The sequence below is a fragment of the Papaver somniferum genome, unplaced genomic scaffold, assembly GCF_003573695.1.
Source record: "Papaver somniferum cultivar HN1 unplaced genomic scaffold, ASM357369v1 unplaced-scaffold_21, whole genome shotgun sequence".
In the NCBI taxonomy this organism is placed as follows: Eukaryota; Viridiplantae; Streptophyta; class Magnoliopsida; order Ranunculales; family Papaveraceae; genus Papaver; species Papaver somniferum.
Genome location: NW_020631041.1, coordinates 12,990,394 through 13,008,818, shown reverse-complemented (window position 1 = coordinate 13,008,818; position 18,425 = coordinate 12,990,394). Strand labels below are relative to the sequence as shown.

At 35.8% G+C, this 18,425-nt stretch overlaps 2 protein-coding genes across 2 annotated transcripts; one reads left to right on the top strand and one right to left on the bottom strand.

The window, feature by feature from the left end:
* Positions 1-733: 733 nt before the first annotated feature.
* Positions 734-6,036, bottom strand: LOC113340005 (AT-rich interactive domain-containing protein 4-like). The gene is made up of 15 exons (XM_026585216.1): positions 5,195-6,036; positions 4,922-5,113; positions 4,259-4,312; positions 4,072-4,160; positions 3,582-3,873; positions 3,418-3,474; positions 3,206-3,237; positions 2,957-3,092; positions 2,700-2,873; positions 2,016-2,606; positions 1,742-1,879; positions 1,544-1,642; positions 1,345-1,445; positions 1,163-1,253; positions 734-1,078 (listed from the first exon to the last, which is right to left on the bottom strand). The coding sequence occupies exons 1-15, from the start codon at positions 5,342-5,344 to the stop codon at positions 932-934; spliced, it is 2,343 nt and encodes a 780-aa protein (XP_026441001.1). The 5' UTR covers positions 5,345-6,036; the 3' UTR covers positions 734-931.
* Positions 6,037-16,075: 10,039 nt separating this feature from the next.
* Positions 16,076-18,006, top strand: LOC113339624. Its single transcript, XM_026584866.1, has 2 exons — positions 16,076-16,618; positions 16,720-18,006. The coding sequence occupies exons 1-2, from the start codon at positions 16,076-16,078 to the stop codon at positions 18,004-18,006; spliced, it is 1,830 nt and encodes a 609-aa protein (XP_026440651.1).
* The last annotated feature ends 419 nt before the right edge of the window (positions 18,007-18,425 follow it).

Sequence of the window (18,425 nt, the reverse complement as noted above, 5' to 3'; positions counted from 1 at the left end):
ACCAATGGATCAAGAAGAGCCTGCGCTCGCTCGTATGCTCAGAACTGAATCACAACAATTGTGAAGAAGCTCATCAATTTGAAATAACCACACCACTTATGCAATAAGGTTGGGCGTACTATAAGAAAACTGGGCAGTACTCCTTTTCAATTCATAATCTCCCTGCTACCGGATGGCAACGATTTGTAAATTTTGGTTTTTCCTGCTATGTGCAAAGATTTGTGAAGTTTTGTCCATGGTCTTCAAAATTTACAAATCGTTGCACATAGTAGGAAAAACCAAAATTGTAGAATTGAGACAAAACCTGTAAAATTGATACAAAATCTCTTCCTCCCAAACTTTTAAAAATTGAGGAATCTGGAAACACTTTTATTTATTTTTTACCAAACACCAATTTCAAAAATTATTAACATATATAGGTTTTGAAAGTGGCATTACCAATGATTTTGAGATGGATGGAATACATGAAGTTGTTTGGCAAGTGATTCTGTTGTACTCTCTTCAACCTCATCTTAGGGTTGTTCTTTCCGGTCCCTTCCGCTAGGCTTTGGGACAAGGGAACATTATTATTTTAGCAAAGTTATAAATTTATGAGTTAAAATTTAGCTTATACAAGCCTATTTTGGACCTGAGAATTTTATTATTTTGGCGAAGTAATTAGCTTGTTGAGGATTAAGTTATCAAAGTTCTACTGTACTAAACTTATTGATAAATTAGTTAGTCGTAAGTTTCTGCCTGAGAATCTAAGTGTTTCATTTTTCTAATAGCAGTAGTGAGCTTTTGTAGTTAGAAAATGATAATAATAACAATACAGACCAGCCTGACCCCTACTCAAAAGTTGGGTCTTTACCAATTATGATGCTAAAGAACCAGAAAGAAAAAAAACCTACACCCCCCAAAAAAAGAAGAAACAAAAATGTACAAGAATAGGTTACATATGCCGTGAATAACTAGCACCGCCAACTGCAGCTGATGATCCCTGTGAAAATCCATTCGAAACTTTTGGAGGTTTCCTCCGGTTGTAGTTTATGCTGCAATGTGGGCAAATGTACTCTAGCCCATCCGTCTTCGCATAATCCTGTTACAGTACCCAAAGTAAGAATCCATAATCCAAATAAGAAGATACACAACGCATTAAGGCGCCAATTTATTGTCAATTTACCTTGAAGGCGCCAAGGCCCTGCCGTCTGTCACAGCCAAAGTGCGCCCACTCACCACACATTCCACAGTTCACCCAGTCACCGGCTGCGCTACTGCAGAAGTTTCATAAAAATAAAAAAAAACAATTGTCAGCAAACATATGAGAGAAGACTGCATTCAATTACAGAGTGACAGAAAACAAACCTGTGACATAACAAGCAACACTCTCCATCCACATCATCATGTGCCAATTCGTATTCCAAAAGATATGTTTCATAATGTCTTTTGAGTGTGTTCCCAACACCCTGGCATATATCAAAAAGATGATACTCATGAATAAAACAAATAAAACAAAAATTAACTGACAGATTAGATAGTAGACTGGCAAAGTTCAAGTTAATACCGTCATTCTGTTAGTAACTGTGTGGTTACGCATCTTCGAGAAAACCTGGCCTTTCCAGTTGATGCCATTTCCAACATGAAAACCTCCTCTTGAAACAACCTAAACATGGATTACATAAAGCCCAAAAATAGTTACACAAATTGCACCAAAATGGTAGAGGCTAAAACCGATGAACCAAATGGAGAAACATCAGCTCACCTCTCTATACAAGCTGAACAAATCCAGACGTTTTGCGTTCAGTATGGCTTCTGGGAACTCAGCAACTCCACCTTGGGGGACTAGACGACTGTGTCCCCGAAGCATGAGAAATTGCATCACATCTCTTAGAAATTCTTCCTGAAATTTACGAAATATTAGACAACACGGAAACCTAACTGGTTGGTATCATACAATCTAGGCAAATAGAAAAATGGAAATGGTATAACCTACAGGTTTTTGTACAATCATGAAAACAGGTAGAAGTATAACTCACCTCTGAGCAAACCGTAATAGGAGATCGGCCACACCCATGTTTCTTCAGGGGTATGGGATTCAAGGATATAATCTGATGAGCTTGGTGTAAAGAGGTCGATGCTGTTTTCCGATGTGCTGGAGCATGTCCACCGCTATTATGCTTAGCAGAGGAAATGGGTGGTAAACTGGATTTCGGCGGGGGCATATGAAATGTATCACCCACCTCAGGGATTCCTACAAATGGCTGCATCTTGTGCTGACGGGTATGAGGAATTGGCCTCATTGCAGCAATTTTTACTTTCTTTCTGAGAGGTACTATGGGCCTACAAGCATCAATGGATCTCGCCTCCTTGTTTTCAGCTTCCTCTACTTTTAATTCCTGACATGGCTCAGACCTCTTTCGGCTGGGAGCAGGTGGTTTCAACCAGTTCGGCAGACATTTAGGAACAGCATTTTCGAAATAAGAGTCTTTGCCCTGCTTTGCACAAAAGAACAGAAGGCGATCTGCATCATCTTTTTCAAATGAAGCAACTGACGACCCCTGAATACTAGCTATCCCAAGGCTAACAAAACTGCGATAAGTTATTTGTGGTGCTAGCTGCCTAAGAACCTGTTGGAACAAACCCAGAGAACACACAAAATGAGAATTTACACTGAATACTTGGAGAGAGCAACACAGAAGACAGTGAAAAAAAAAAAAAACCTGAGAAGCCCAAGCTGGAACTTTCATGCAAACTTCAAATACAGCTGCGCCACAAGCAACTGCAGCAGATCGTCGAGGCTCACATAGAGATGGTTTGTTTTCCGCAGAATCTGGCGGTGCATGGACAAGTTGACTCTTCTCTATAACTTCATTTTTTATATGAGTCTCCAACAGCTGACCATTAACATAAGTTTCTTATGGCCATATAACATATATTTTATAAACACGTACTAAAAAAGGCTGTTTGCACTTGTTACCTGATCATCGAAACAGGTCTGTGCACTACCAGACACTAAGAGAGAGATATGAGCTGAACTGCAAGTTGATACATCGCATCGCATGGTCACGACTCCACGAGAAAAAGCCGCTGCCTGAAGTGGAGGTGGTGGGGCACTGCCAAAACAATAAGACCATTCAATTAAGTAAACTTACTGCACTGTTTAAAGAAAAAGATAAATCACCATTAAAGTGGAAACATTAAACATCTAAGAGTGCTGGCAACTCACCTTACACGATTATGAAGCTTACTGCCACGCATCTGGTTAAGAATCACCAAAGATTTCAATAAATTTTGTTTAGTTGACAGCACAAACCAATACCGGTATAACAGACAAAAAGATGCAATATAAACATGAAAACTGAAAACGCGTCACTGAACATTAAAATCCTTGCAGGTCAAGGAATAGATAAAAGAAAGGCAAACCAACACCATGCTTACTTCAATGTTCAAGAGAGCGTTGAGACCATCCTCCAGTGACCCGAGTAAGCACGCGTCCTAAAATTAAGGCAACATTATAAGCTAGAGTTTTGGTAAAAATGTCTTCTTGGACATCAAGTTCCTCACATTCATCCAAGATTAGAAAGCGACCCCATATTACTCACCAAAGTGCACGGAAGTCCACAAACAAGAAATCTCACGTTAACTTCATCATCATATATTTTTATTGCAGGAAGAGAATCTTCTCCTTCTCTTTCTTCATCTTCTTCTTCGCCTTCACCTGCACCATTCTCCGTTGGTGGAACAGTGACCTTTGGAGGGTCTCCAAGAAGTCGTGGTCCCAGCTTCCCACTATTATTTTGGTTGTTAGCTGGCAACACTTGATTACTTCGTCCGCAATATAGCCTAAATGATGCATGGGCAAGTTGGAAAGCATCCCATGTATGACTGCACGAACTGAAATCCATAAACAACACAATCATTCTCATGCATAATATGATCATACGGCATGACTCCGTGTCTTAACAGGAATAAAACCATATGTAGAATGAAAATTTGGGCATGAGTCATCCAAGAGAGAGGGAATGTATTTAAACCCGCCATCCTAATGAGGTAGGACCAACTATGACACATTGGTTAAATGACTGTTAATACCTTTGTACTACTGAGAGTAAAGCCTCGCGAAAGTGGGAAGCAGCATAACAAGAGAACCCACTCTTCCAGTATATCACATAAGGAATCCCCTGGAAAAGAGAAATTTTCAATATAAGCGATCACAAAAAACATTGTTCTTCAGAACCAAAACATCTCTTTAATCAGAAAAGAAAGAAAGTATAGTCACCTTTGAGTAAAGTGCCTCAGCAAGCTTTTCACCATCTGGTATCTCCAAATAAACCTTCACCAAATTCAAATATGTCAAATCTATTAGACCATCGAGATTTATGGCAAGACCGCAGGACCAGAGCGAACAATAAAGAAAACAGTTGCAACATATGCAGCGAACAACTAAAAATTTAAGATTTTAAGATTAAAAATTTCTCAAACTTGGGGAAGCACGTCTATTAAGAAATATGTGATTTATCTGTGCATATGTTTAAAGGTACCCATTCTGGAATACACTTATCTATACGAGTTGCAGACACATCCATATCTCAATCTAGAGTTGCAAGAAAATCTACTATTATAATGACAAACTTACAATGGAGGTGGTTATGGTCCAACTTCCATTCAAATATAGCTAAGCATATAACCTAGTTTGTGACTGGATAAGGATGGTCCGTCCTAAACATATAATTCTGGTAAAAATTTCATGCGGCGCATTCGCCCTGCGGATAAATGAACATTGTGAAACACACACTAAGTTACTCGATCATAACCAGCCTAGCCACAAACTCAAGACGCAATAACTTGCATTCTGCACATTAGTATTTCAAAGAACCACATTATACATAAAACAAACTCTACACAGGCTACAAAGGAGAAAATAGATTTATCATTCACTCACAGTGGTGGGCAAAGTAGAATCAAACAGCTCAGATATCGCTTCGACGGACGACAAATCAACATTTCCCCATACCAAAGAGCCTATTTCTTTATTATCGGAATGTTGTTCACCTTGCAAGTACACAATGCCTGGCTCCGTTGTCTTGATAACTTGTTTAAATTCATCAACCTTCGGGTTTACTAATGTCTGAACCTGAGAAAACCAAACCCACAAAGTTAACCACAATTAACAAAATGCACTAAATTACAACCATATACAGTTAAGAAATTTCACCTCTAAACGCCCCGAAGATACGAGCTCCGGAATAGGATACTTCGACCCATTCTCTGAAACTTCATGTCTTCCAGAATTAGGGCTAGTTCCACAGAAAACAGCAAGTAGACCACAAGTAGTTTTCGAAGCTCCTGTAACTGGTAACATCATGAACACATTACAGAACTCAAAACCCCCAAATTTTCAACCCTAATTCCAATCTGGGGCACTCCAAAACTTCAACCAGACAACCCTAATTTCATCACCAACTTCAAAATTTACACCTCCCAGACCAAGATCGAACACTCTCAGAACCTCAAAATTTCTTCAAAACAAAGAAAACCCAGAAATCAAATACAAAAACAAACCCAAATTAAGCTACTTTTCAGAAGCTAATCGAATCAAAAAACCTAAAATCAGAGCTCAAAATCGTGTGTATGATCGAAATCAAAGAAAATATAACGAAAAATCGAAACTTCAGTATGCCCCAAGTTGAGAAATCATACGAATCGAAGAAACCCTAAACTTTTATCAGAAATCGAAACCGACTAAACTAAAAGACTTTGAGATGGAGAGAGAAGAGGAAGCGAAAACAAAAATAATAGAAATAAAGGAAGAAACCCTAATAAAAATCACCTTTTTTCTAAAAATCTAAAAATTATTTCTAGTTTGTCAGTCAGTTGTACACCAAGAATTTACATTAAATTGGAATATTGGATTTTGGGATACACTAAATAAGTAAGTTCTTGAATTAAAAAAAAAAATTACTACATCTTTTTTTGGGGGTACATTAAAGAAAAACAAGACATTAGAAATTCATGTGATAGTAAGACATCAAAATGTATGCTGTTTTCTTTGATTTTTTAAGAAAAAGTTTATGATTTTTTTTTTTGAATTGAATATGAAATTGTTTGGAACTTGGAAGTGGGTGTTTTAAATGGGTCGGATTTGTTTGATCCATATTTATTAAGTTTGCTTTCTATGGCAATGATATACAATTTTGATACTTTGATTCGATTCATGACTACTGCAGTAGTGTTGTGTTCTGTTTGTTCTTTTGGATACTATCCCCATCACAATTTTTGCAGGATTGCTAAAGGGTACATTTTTTGGTAGGGCGTGGACCAATCTAGAAAATTAATTGTTAAGATTGTTTTGTTTTATATGGATTGATTGATATACATCTTAACAAAAGCGGTATCATTTTTTAGCAATCGTGATTCTCTGGTTTTTTTTACAGATGTTATTAGTACTTATGATAATGGTGTGTTTTGTTGAAATGACTCTGATATAATTGCTTTTCTAGAAACATAATTCTTCTCAATGTTTGGTACTTATGATATACACCCTGACAAAAGCGGTACCATTTTTAGCAATCGTGATTCTCTGGTTTTCTTTACAGATGTTATCAGTATTTATGATAATGGCGTGTTTGGTTTAAATGACTCTAATATAATCGCTTTTCTAGAAACAAAATTCTTCTTAATATTTGGTAAATATGAATAGAAAAGAATAATGATAGTAAGATTCCGACAAAATATGGGAAAACCAAAACCCATAATTTGGTAGGTTTAGGATCCATCCTCTTCAAGGAATGTGAAGTGACTCGCGAGAAGGGATCACAAACTAACCAGGTTTATCTCTTCTAAAATTTGATAAGAAACAACGGTTTATTAGGAGAACGAGGATAACGACCGAGCTGAACTTTAAAAAGTGAGTCCCACCACCCTCTTACAGAGGAAGGGTTCCTGAATTTTCTCTCGGTTAATGTACCATTATTGTACTACAATACTATTGAAGGGTAAAAATAAAGGGAGATTGTATACCAATCAAGATCTTGTCCCGCGATTTTCCCACAAGAAACAAGTCCCAGAGACCCTTCCTAGACCCGCAGGGGATTGAATAGTACTGACGCAAACACGGTGACGTGGACACGAAACGACGCACGTAGGAACACATTATGGAAAGACTAGGACATATTATGAATCTATGATATCAGTTATATTATCACGAATATATATATATATATATATTATAATTATAATTTCTCAATAATATTAATAAATTATTGATATAAAAAATATGTATATAAATAAGTATAAAACCAATGAAATAATACATATACAAGAAATTCATACATTATTAATATACATACATTTATACATATACTTATAGTTATGCCTCGGATTAGGATAGTAATTAAGTGTAGTTGAGCTTTAGACTCCACGGCGTTCATCGAATGAAGACGAATAACTACTCAAGGGAACTTGTGGAACTTCATCAACAAAAGGTATGTGGAGACTTGAACTTATCTATCACTCAAAAGTCTATCTATTCTATCTCCTATTTCGAGACAAAAGTCGTATTGCTATATAGACTTCAATTATAGACATTTGTTATTTCGAGCTGAGTTTAACTCACTTATCTATTTCTCAAAATATGTGTTAGTAAGCTTTCGCTTTAACCAAGTTCATCTTTACTCTTGATGAAAGTCATATTGATTATTTCAATAACTTGAAAATCGCTTTGATGCTAATAGTTTGTGGATAACAACTATTGTCATCCTCTAAGAAAGTTTCAATGATGGAAATGAGAGTTTAGAACAAGTAACCATGTTTGGATATAAGCATAGTGTGTATTCACATTTGTGTAAAAATCCAAAACCGGGAACCTAAGTATGCGTACCCGTACACGTACTGGTTGGTTGTTGGATGTCCGAAATCTAGATATGTGTACCCGTACGCGTACTGGAGGAAGTTTGGGTTCCGTGAATTTCTGCTGGAGTTTGGAATGTGAATTGGTATGTGTACCCGTACGCGCACTGGCATAGCCAAACTCGGTCCGGCTACTTAGGTACGCGTACCCGTTTGCATACTTAAGTAGGTTTCTTTCTAAAATCGGTTTGGTCATGAACTAAAACATTTATATAATAAGGAATGCCATCTTTTGCAAACCGTGACTATGATTTTCATGAATTGATTCGGGTGAATCAAAATAGATTTTGCTTCAATTGTATCTTGTATACTTCTATGAGATCTAAGAAATTGAACAACTCTCTAACTAGTTTCATTTGAGTCGTTTGAACTAGTTATGGTGAAGATGAATAAGGTTGATATGAAAGTGCTCATATGGCTAACCATTGCTTAACTATTGTTGAACCGAATAAGTGTACACGTTTAGGTACGGTTACCCAAACCTAAATGAAGTTACATTTCATTTGTGTATAACAAGCTAAGTTCGATCTAACGGTTGAAAGATATTAGTTTGAATCTAATCAGGTTTTCATCTAACGGTGAATATTGAATGTTTTGTTACCAAGGTAACTTAGATTACAAACCCTGATTTGAAATCGATATAAAGGAGAACTCTAGCAACTGGGAAACCTAATCCCCGCACCTCCTGTGTGATACTAGTTGCATAAGCTAGAGTCGATTCTCCTTTAACCTTAGGTTTTTCACGAAACTCTGTAGGTTAACGACTTGAAGACTTCATTGGGATTGTGAAGCCAGACCCAACTATTTTCTCTGTAGTTGCGTGTTCTGATCTTGCTGTTTTCTATCGTGATTGAGTACTATCTTCTTTAAGATTTACTCGAGATTTTATCTCCGATAGGCAAGATTGAAAAGTAGTCACAAACACCGTCGTCTCATCGTTTGTGATTCCACAATATCTTGTTTCGTTAATCGATTAAGATTATTGTGAGGTGATTGATAATACTAGGATGTTCTTCAGAAATATAAGTCCAGTTTATCAATTGGTTCCTGTTCACCTTGATTTATCAAAAGACGAAACAAAACTCGTAGGTTTATCTGTGGGAGACAGATTTATCTATTCAATAGACTTTTCTGTGTGATACAGATTTGTTTATCAAGTCTTCGACTTTGGGTCGTAGAAACTCTTAATTGTGGGTGAGATCATCTAAGGGAATCAAGTGTGTAGTATCCTGCTGGGATCAGAGACGTAAGGAGCACGAATGTACCTTGAATCAGTGTGAGATTGATTAGGGTTCAACTATATTCCAGTCCGAAGTTCATTGGTTGTAGGCTAGTGTCTGTAGCGGCTTAATACATTGTGGTGGTCCCGGGGGTTTTCTGCATTTGTGGTTTCCTCGTTAACAAAACTTCTGGTGTCTGTGTTATTTCTTTTCCGCATTACATTTGTTATATAATTGAAATATCACAGATTGTGCGTTGAATTGATCAATTGGTAAATCCAACCTTTGGTTGTTGATTGAAATTGATTGATCCTTAAATATTGGTCTTTGGTACCGTTCAAGTTATTTCTCTTGTATTCAATCAGGCTCGCAAATTCATATTTGTTTAATTGAAGATTGAATCGAGAAATTGAGATATAACTCTTTGATATACTTTTTCTTAAGATTGAGTCTGACTGTCTAGTTGATTCTCTTGAAAGTATATTGGAGTTAGTTCATACAGATTACTAAGCTAAATATTGGGTGAGGTTATTAGACCCCCGCTTTTTCAGAAAGGGATAAATCACCAAACTTATTTCAAGCCAACTTGAGTATTGTTAGAGATGACTTAGTTAACAAAGTCAAAAACTTCTTCACCTATGGATTCATCATAACCGAAATTAATTCCACTTTCATATGTCTCATACCCAAAATTGATTCTCCAACTACCCGTGCTCATTTCAGGCCTATATCTCTCTGTAATACTACTTATAAACTTATCTTTAAACTCATTTCCCAAAGACTTAAACCTCTTCTACTTAAACTCATATCCTCTTACAATTTGCTTTCATCCATAAGAGACAAATCTCTTATAATATAGACATTGCCCATGAAATAATACATCACATGAACACAATATACGGTAAAAAAAATGTGACAAAGGTCTAATGGGAATCAGAATTGACATGGCTAAGGCCTTTAATAGAGTTGATTGGAATTTCCAACTGGAGATAATGAAGCAAATGGGATTTTGTGAGAGATGGTGTAACCTTATACATTAGTGCATTTCTACCACTAATCCTATTTTTCTGGCCAATGGTGCCCCTGGAAATTTCTTTCATCGTTCAAGAAGGATAAGATAAGGAGACCTCTATCTCCCGATCTCTTCCTTTTTTGTATGGAGGCTCTGTCTAGAAGACTGGTGCAAGCTGAAAAAGATGGTCTCATTCATGGTACTAAAATCTGTAATGATGCTCCTTCTATCAACCATCTGTTATTTGTTGATGCATGGTTTTCTACAAAGCTAATATGCATGACTGCACCAACCTGGTTAATATCTTCAGCAACTTTAGTGCTTCATATGGGAAAAATATTTCAGCAAAAACATTGATCTTGTCATTCCTAATACTATCAGCAACTACATGAAGGTCCAACAAATTGATCCCAAAGACAAATACTTAGTATCTCCCCTATTCACTACCAAAAGCGAAATACAAGCTTTCAAACCCTGCATTGACAAACTAAAATTCAGACTAGCAGGATGGAAAAGTGAAAACCTATCCCCAAACGGTATAGATACTATCATTTCCAGCGTTACTTCTACTTCAAGCATATATCAGATGAACTACTTCAAGATACCCAAGAAGACTTTATAGGAAATAGACAAAATTCAAAGAAACTTCCTATGGAAAAAAAATCCTAAAAAACCAAAAGGTATATTTTACATAGATTGGAGTAGTGTATGCAAACCAAAGGAGATGTGTGGTCTAGGATTCAGAAACATGGAGTTTTCAGTAGTGCCATGATTACTAGAATTACTTGGAGACTGATACCTGAACCTGATTCTCTATGGTCTACCACTATGAAGGCCAACCACTTCTGCAATAATAACATCATTAGAATGGATACTGATCCAAAAAGAACTGACACTTGGCTATGTAAAGGAATTCTGGAAGGTATTGCTAACATTCAAAAATACTATAAATGGAAGATTGGTAATGAATGATCAGAATTTGGGAAGATAGATGGATTGATAAAAATGAAGAAATCTAATAAGACCTCAACAATGTCCAATCTCTTTTATCATCGTCAACCAACTTATGAATAATAGACGAGAATGGGACATCGACATCATTAGTCTTTGGTTCTCAGAAGAAGATCAAGCTGCTATTCATAGAACAATTCTAAAACCTCAAGAAGAAGATTCAATTGTATGGAGGCTAACTGAAAATGGTATTTTCACTGTCAAATCTTTGTATGAAAGGAAAATCCATGAAAAGTATTAAAATGACACCAAAAACTCATCCTGGAGTCAGATATGAAAGCTTGATACTTATCCATCCATTCGAATGTTCATCTGGAAGTGTTCTCATGGAATTCTTCTTACTAATTCAAAAACTGCAAGTATTCTCAGTTATATTGATTTCACTTGCACTGTCTGCAACAATGCTGAGGAGGACATCACTCATACTCTCATCTCTTGCGCATTTTCCTCTGGAGTCTGGAGAAATCTCTTTGGCCAACATTATCAAATTTTCAGAAATATCACGGGTTTCTCTGACTGGATAAAAACCTGGTTCAATCCTCAAAACCTGCACAGAGATTGGATTCCAATATATGATACCATTTCGTATATATGAAAAGCAAATCCAAGCCATCTGCCAGTATAACTGCTAAACTAATTACGCAACACCTATGCTCCTTCAACAGATTCATGCACAACCCTACTCATATTATGAATGATCTCTACCACAGGAGGGCGAACCAGCAGAGGACAAAAAGAATAGTTTCACAAACAAAAATTTGGAATTACCACCAACATTAGCTACATGTGTTATACTACATGGAGTTCAATGCTAATTTTAGTATGTATAATAACTTTGCTCTAATTGCAATGAAATATGTAGGCATGTGTGTGGAAGCAAAGAACTTCAAGACACAAGCGCTGGAGTCAGAAGATTTAGCAGACGAGTTGAGTTAGCCATAGAATGGGCCAAAGAGATGAAAAGATCCAATGTTAACTTCAAAGCATAGGATGATGCAACTCTACAAGAAAGTCAAAATTTGTATCAAACAGAAATGCATGAAATATTTAACCAGGAATACCATCAAATGAGGGATGGAACTTTTGAAGCAGCCTCTTTTGTCATGGGAAAGCTGGAAATGATATCTAGGCAACAAAACACTACGACTCTCAATCTTCGTAGTATAGTTTTTAATTCCACTAGTTTAGATAATTTCTATGTTGCACGGACACAGACAGGGGACACGATTACGACACGACAAGGTTACGGGGACACGTCAAATCTAAAAAAAACGGGTTACGGGGACACGTTAGGGTTTTGTTATCTTGTGCATCTATGCACAAGATAACATCCAATCATTACAATGGATACTAGTAAACAATAATAAACAAGCCATGGGGAGTATAACAAGTCATGGGAAATACTAAAAGTAAGAAAGATAATAAAAATATAATAATGTTTACACCATTTTACTTGAGCCCATCTCTCTCCTACTAATTAATAGCCTTAAAATATTATTATCTTTGCTTGTATTTGTAAACATTTTGGGGAATCAAAATAATTCTTGGTGGAGCAAATATTATATCATAAAAAAATACATTTATCTATTTTATCGTTGTGTTATCTTCATCTTTCCATCTCCAACCAGCAACATCATCCTTGATTTCTTCTCTCCATAAGAACCAACAGAAAATCTCATTATTTAACAAATGGTAGCAGGATTAAATGGATTAGTGATCCATCAGATCATATTGTGACACAAGAACAATAGATTTTTTAGTTCAATCAGCATGTACAAAATCTTAATCACCACTACCCATTCTAATCCAAAAGCATGAAACCTTCACAGTAACAAAATAAAATTCAATAACAAAATTTCATTGATGGATTTGATTAGAATCATCAATCTTATCACGGCTAATTATATAAAATTAATAATAATGTAATAATGGTAAAGTTTTTCATGAATTATGCTTGATTTGACTAAAATAAGAATAAATTAGAGTCCCATTTAGTGTATACCGACTTTGTAAACCAAAATAAATCCATTTATAATGTGTCCGAAAGTGTCCAATTGGTGTCTGCAATGTGTCAGTATCAATTTTTACGCGACACGTGATGTGGCGTGTCCATCGAGTATCGGGAAGTGTCGTGTCCGTTCGTGTGTCCGACACGGTTACGTCATCTTTCTTGAAGTGTCCATGCAACATAGACATAAGACCTGGTCCTTTCCAATTGAAATTCTGAAGGACCAGGTCTTATGTATTTCCTCAATCAGATTCAATCCATTAGGATAAACTGTGAAATTTTACAAAACTCAACTATCTTTTAGACAATGTTAGGCGCCGAGGACATCCCAACAATTGGCTCTGTAACAGCTGAGTAACGGTCCAACTTGGGCAGTTATCTCGTTTTTTTATATATAAAAAGTAAGTTTGTAGCTAGCATCATTCTTTGGCACGTTGCAGATGCACGATGTGATGGGCGTAAATATGAAATTTAACTAAATTAGAAAGTTCCCATTATTATCACTAATAAATGGGCCATGAGGTTAGAGAAAACATGGGCATGATGTGATGGGCGTAAATATGAAATTTAACTAAATTAGAAAGTTCGCATTATTATCACTAATAACTTCACTAATATTGGGCGATTTACCTCAAGCTAAAGTGAAATTTATAAAGAGAAAGAACAACAATGCAGCGGACTACATCGCTAAGGAGGCAGGAATTAAAAGGCTACAACACATGTCAGAAAACCTATACCAAAAAGTTCATAAATCTAGCATAGATTCTAATTCTTTTGATAAAAATGATTTTGTAAATATGTTGTACTACATTTGCTAGCTTTAATATATGATATTTTCCATCAAAAAAAAAAACAATTCTCGGCTTGCCTTGAACGTGACTAGAGAAAGGAACGAAAAAGAATTTCTTTTTGATAAAAGTTAATGATTTGACACATGATTTTAGCAGGGCCGCTAATAGGGGTACCAGTTTATTAGGGAGAGTACCAAAATCCATATAAGACAGAGGATTTTTTTATTTTGTCTCATATGGTTTTTGGTACCCTCATCAATAATCTGCCACCTTCATTTGCAATATTGTGATTTTAGAAACGTTGGATGTTACCTTGTCGATAGTAGAAGGGATAAGAATTTAACTGTTGAAGAAAGTCTTTTCCCGTAGTATATTACATATCTTTTTTTTTTGTCTAAAAAATTCTATCCAGAGGAAATTTTATTCTGACTAAGAAAAAGGCAAACTAAAGAAATTATTCGTAAAGAAATCTTTCTGGACTTCTGGCTAAGGAAAATATAAAGAAATACCGATCATTCCTATTATGATAACCTAAAGGAAAACAATTATGGTCATTGACTGTCACAAGGTGTAGTTGCATCTTTTCTGATGACTACACCCAAGTAGATCTAATAACTATAAAACTATAAACAATCAAGATTCAAACCAAATATAAGATGAACAGAACTTAAAGTAAAGAAGAACACAAGCATATAACGTGGTTCAACCATTTTAGATTACATCCGTGGTGAAAGAACTTATCTCTTTATTATGAAGATCTTACCCTTAGTTGAATTACAGATATCACTCAGATTTCTCTCTTTACTCTTCTCTAAATCTCTCTCTAGAATTCTCTGTAGAAAGACCATCTAAGATTACATGTCCATCTCCTTGTACATGGTCTGGTATTTATAGATAGACTGGACTCGTGGAGATGCAACTGATATATCTCGGATGGTGAGGCTACCGTACATTTCATCTTTACTCGTACTGGTCTTCTGCACTTCTTCTTTCTGAGTTGTCTCATCTTGCTTATACATCGTGTTTCTCCTTCTTTTGGGACTAAACCTTCTTCGTCTGAATCTCTGATGTGATGTACTCTTGTCACAGCTGTGTCACACCTCCTCTGATACTTCATTAAATGCTTAGCTATCTTTTTAGACTTGACCGTCTGAATGATCTGACTACTCTATACACGCGTCACACATGTGGCTCAGTAGTAGATATCGCGATACAGATGCAGATCTTCTTTTAGGACATAATTCAGTGTATTCTTCATACCTTCTGATCATGAGATCACCTCCTGTGATGCTTCCACGTGGTGATCGGGTATTTTATCCTCACAGCTTCCATTCTTTTCGTTATATTGTATCTATCTATACAACAAGGTAAGACTAGAGTCCAACTGAATGAACATTTCCCTAGAAAATATGAAATTAGAAGGGAGCTCTGAGGATCGGCGAGTAAACTGAGTCAATCAGTTATTTTTTTCATCATTAGAATTTGATTATTCAAAGATTTTTGGTTTCTCTTAATGATTTGAATCTTCATCAGTATTGTATTTAATCGGTTTCACTTGTTTTATGCCAGAAAATCAAAAGTTTTCCATTTAAAACTATTCTTTTCTTTAATTTGATATTTTCTTAGATCTTATTTTTGATGGCTAACTAAATTCTTTCTCCTAATGTGTTTGCAGTTGTTGTTATCCCATATGGTGTTTACCATGTTTATAGTTGTGATTGAAGCGTTTTCCAAAGTTGTTCTGAAGCTTTTTGAAGCTACCGTGTTCTTCATGATTGTCATGTTTTTTCAACTGGAATATCTTCTCTGCCGAATCGTTTCTGTAACTTAGTGGGTTTGGCAAGGCCACGTTCGGGTGAAATTCAAAATTCAAAAATTCTGTTACAAAGAAATTCCACTAATTACTCTCGTTATTCTTGGTATTATCTAAAGTTATCACTTACCTTTCTCGGAAGCGCCTAATCTGTTGAGAGGAGATAATCAGTCAAGGATATCTTTTCAATCACAAGATATCAGTAATGATATCAACTACAATGTCAATGCTAACCAAGATTTTCTAGGGTTACAGTTCTATAAATATGGGTTGACACAGTGTTTCTTTCATCTCAACAATTCTCTTCTAGTCTTGCAATCCTCTTCTTTTCAAATGGCAGAAGAAAATTCCAATTCAATTACGGATTTTGCAGCTAAGTTTATGCAAGTTGCACTAGATCTGGGTGATGTTCAAGAAGTTGTCTATCATCAAGCTGAAGATTCTGAAGAGAAAGAAGACAATGGTGAAGAATTCAGCTTGGTTGGCAAAAAATTTATTGAGGGGAAAATGGGTCTGACGACAGTGGAGAAATTTCTTGGTTCTATTTGGGATTTTATCTCATCTGGTGATGCTAAAGTCTTTGAGTTGGATAACAACATAATGGAGTTTCGTTTTAAAGATGAAGATACTCGCAAGAAGGTCTTTGATTCTAGACCATGGAGCATAAATGGTTATCTGATTAATTTTCGCTACTACAATTCTGAAGTTATCTATCAAGAGATGGATTGGAGTAAACAGTGTTTCTGGATCCAAATAAAGAAGATTTTTCCAGAACATATGAATGTCAAGGCCATTACCAAAATTGGTAAACTTATGGGCTCAGTTATGGCAATTGAACCTGAAGATGGTGTTCCAGTTGGTGGTGATCCTGTTAAGGTTTGTGTTCAAGTGGATTTAAACTATCCTTTGAGGAGGGGAGCTATGGCCATTACTAATGAAAACACAACAGATTGATTGAGTTCTTTTTTGAGAAGCAGCCACACAAAATTTGTCCAAAATGTTACATCATTAATCATACCAAAGGAGCTTGTAAAGCTGCTGCTGATTACCTGGTTAAGACTCATGCTAAACCTCATTTCTTTGGTGAGGTTAGGAAAGGAAAAGGAAAGCAGATAGTAATTGCTAGGAATGGTGACCATGTTCCAATCGTCTCCAAGAAGGAAGCTAATAAGGGTATTACCTTTGTTCCACCTAAGGATGGTTATGTTGTTAGTTCGGCTAGTGAAAATGCTGAAGGGTATAATATTGAAGGTGAAAGACTTGGTAAAAGGCAGAGAAATGATTTTCCAGTTTCTCATGTTTTTGAACAAGGATATAATAGTAATGGCAATCTGAGGAACACACAGACAACTCACATGGTCACAGCAAGGGATATCAATCAATGCAACACTAAGGAGACTGAGGTACCTATTCTAAAATTTCATCTCAATTTTATTTTGGATTTAAGCTATTTAAGTTTGAAAATGAAAATAGTTTCTTGGAATGTTCAAGGTATTGCTAACAATTTCACAAAGCAGCAATTTCAAAATTTAGTTAAAACCCAAAATTCTGACTTTATTTTTCTTTGTGAAACTAAGATTGATGAAAGTAGAATGATGTTAATTGCTCAGTATGTTCATTACTATAACTTTGCTTGCATAGACAGAGAAGGAATGGCTGGTGGTCTAGTTCTTATGTGGAAGGATGGTATTGATGTTGAAGTTATTGGATGTGAAAATAACATTATCCATGCTCTGATTCAATTATATCCTAGTAAACCTCAAGTTCTTATATCTTTTATGTATGGCTCAACTTATACTAAACCTAAGAAAACCCAATGGAACTGTTTGTGTGAATTTAGCAAGGATATTCAGCTGTCATGGTTGGTTATTGGGGATTTAAATTTTCACTTAGATTGTAATAGCAATACATCTGATAAATGGGTTCAATATAGAGTTAATGATGCTGGGTTAATTGATATTGGTTATGAGGGTAAGGATTATACTTGGACTAGCAACTCCTTTGGAACTGGAACTAGAAAAGCAAGATTAGATATGGCTCTCTCCAATAATGACCGGTCCATTAATTTTTCTAGTGCTAAACTTTTACATCTGAACTTTATTGCTTCTGATCATTGCCCTGTTTTGCTCATTAAAGATCCTATACCAAAGCATTTGTGGAGACCTTTTAAGTTCTTTAGAACTTGGATTGAACATGAAACTTTTAAAGAAAAATTTGAGAATTCTTGGAATGTAGATGTTTATGGTAGCCTTCTTTTAAGTTGAATCAGAAACATCATAGTGTTAGAATTGCTTTATCTAAGTGGAATAGAATGGAGTTTGGAGATATTAAGCTGAACATTAAAAATTTGCAGAACGTGATTGAAAATGCTCAATATGATACCAGTTCTAGTAATCAGCATGATAGAGTCAGGGAGTTAACTAATGATTTGGAAAAGTGGTATAAAATAGAGTCTGAATTCTATAGGGAGAAATCTAGGGATAAATCTAATTTTGATATGGATAACAACACTAGGTATTTTCACACCATGGTTAACAAAAGACTTCATATCAATAATATTAGTGCTCTTTGTGTTCCTAATGGGAATTGGCTGAAAGATAGGAATGATCTTAGTATGCTTTTGACTAATCATTTTAGTGTTGTTTCTTGTTCTTCAAATCCTGATTTGCCTGATCATTGTTTT

Bases quoted from the DNA above. Each gene is read 5' to 3' on its own strand.
- LOC113340005 (XM_026585216.1), bottom strand. From the start codon at position 5,344: ATGATGTTACCAGTTACAGGAGCTTCGAAAACTACTTGTGGTCTACTT. The intron at 3,475-3,581 runs GTGAGTAATATG...CCTTAATTTTAG, and splicing joins GTGGACTTCCGTGCACTTTG to GACGCGTGCTTACTCGGGTC. The intron at 1,880-2,015 runs GTGAGTTATACT...CGTAAATTTCAG, and splicing joins CTATTACGGTTTGCTCAGAG to GAAGAATTTCTAAGAGATGT.
- LOC113339624 (XM_026584866.1), top strand. From the start codon at position 16,076: ATGGCAGAAGAAAATTCCAATTCAATTACGGATTTTGCAGCTAAGTTT. The intron at 16,619-16,719 runs GTTTGTGTTCAA...TTTGAGAAGCAG, and splicing joins TTGGTGGTGATCCTGTTAAG to CCACACAAAATTTGTCCAAA.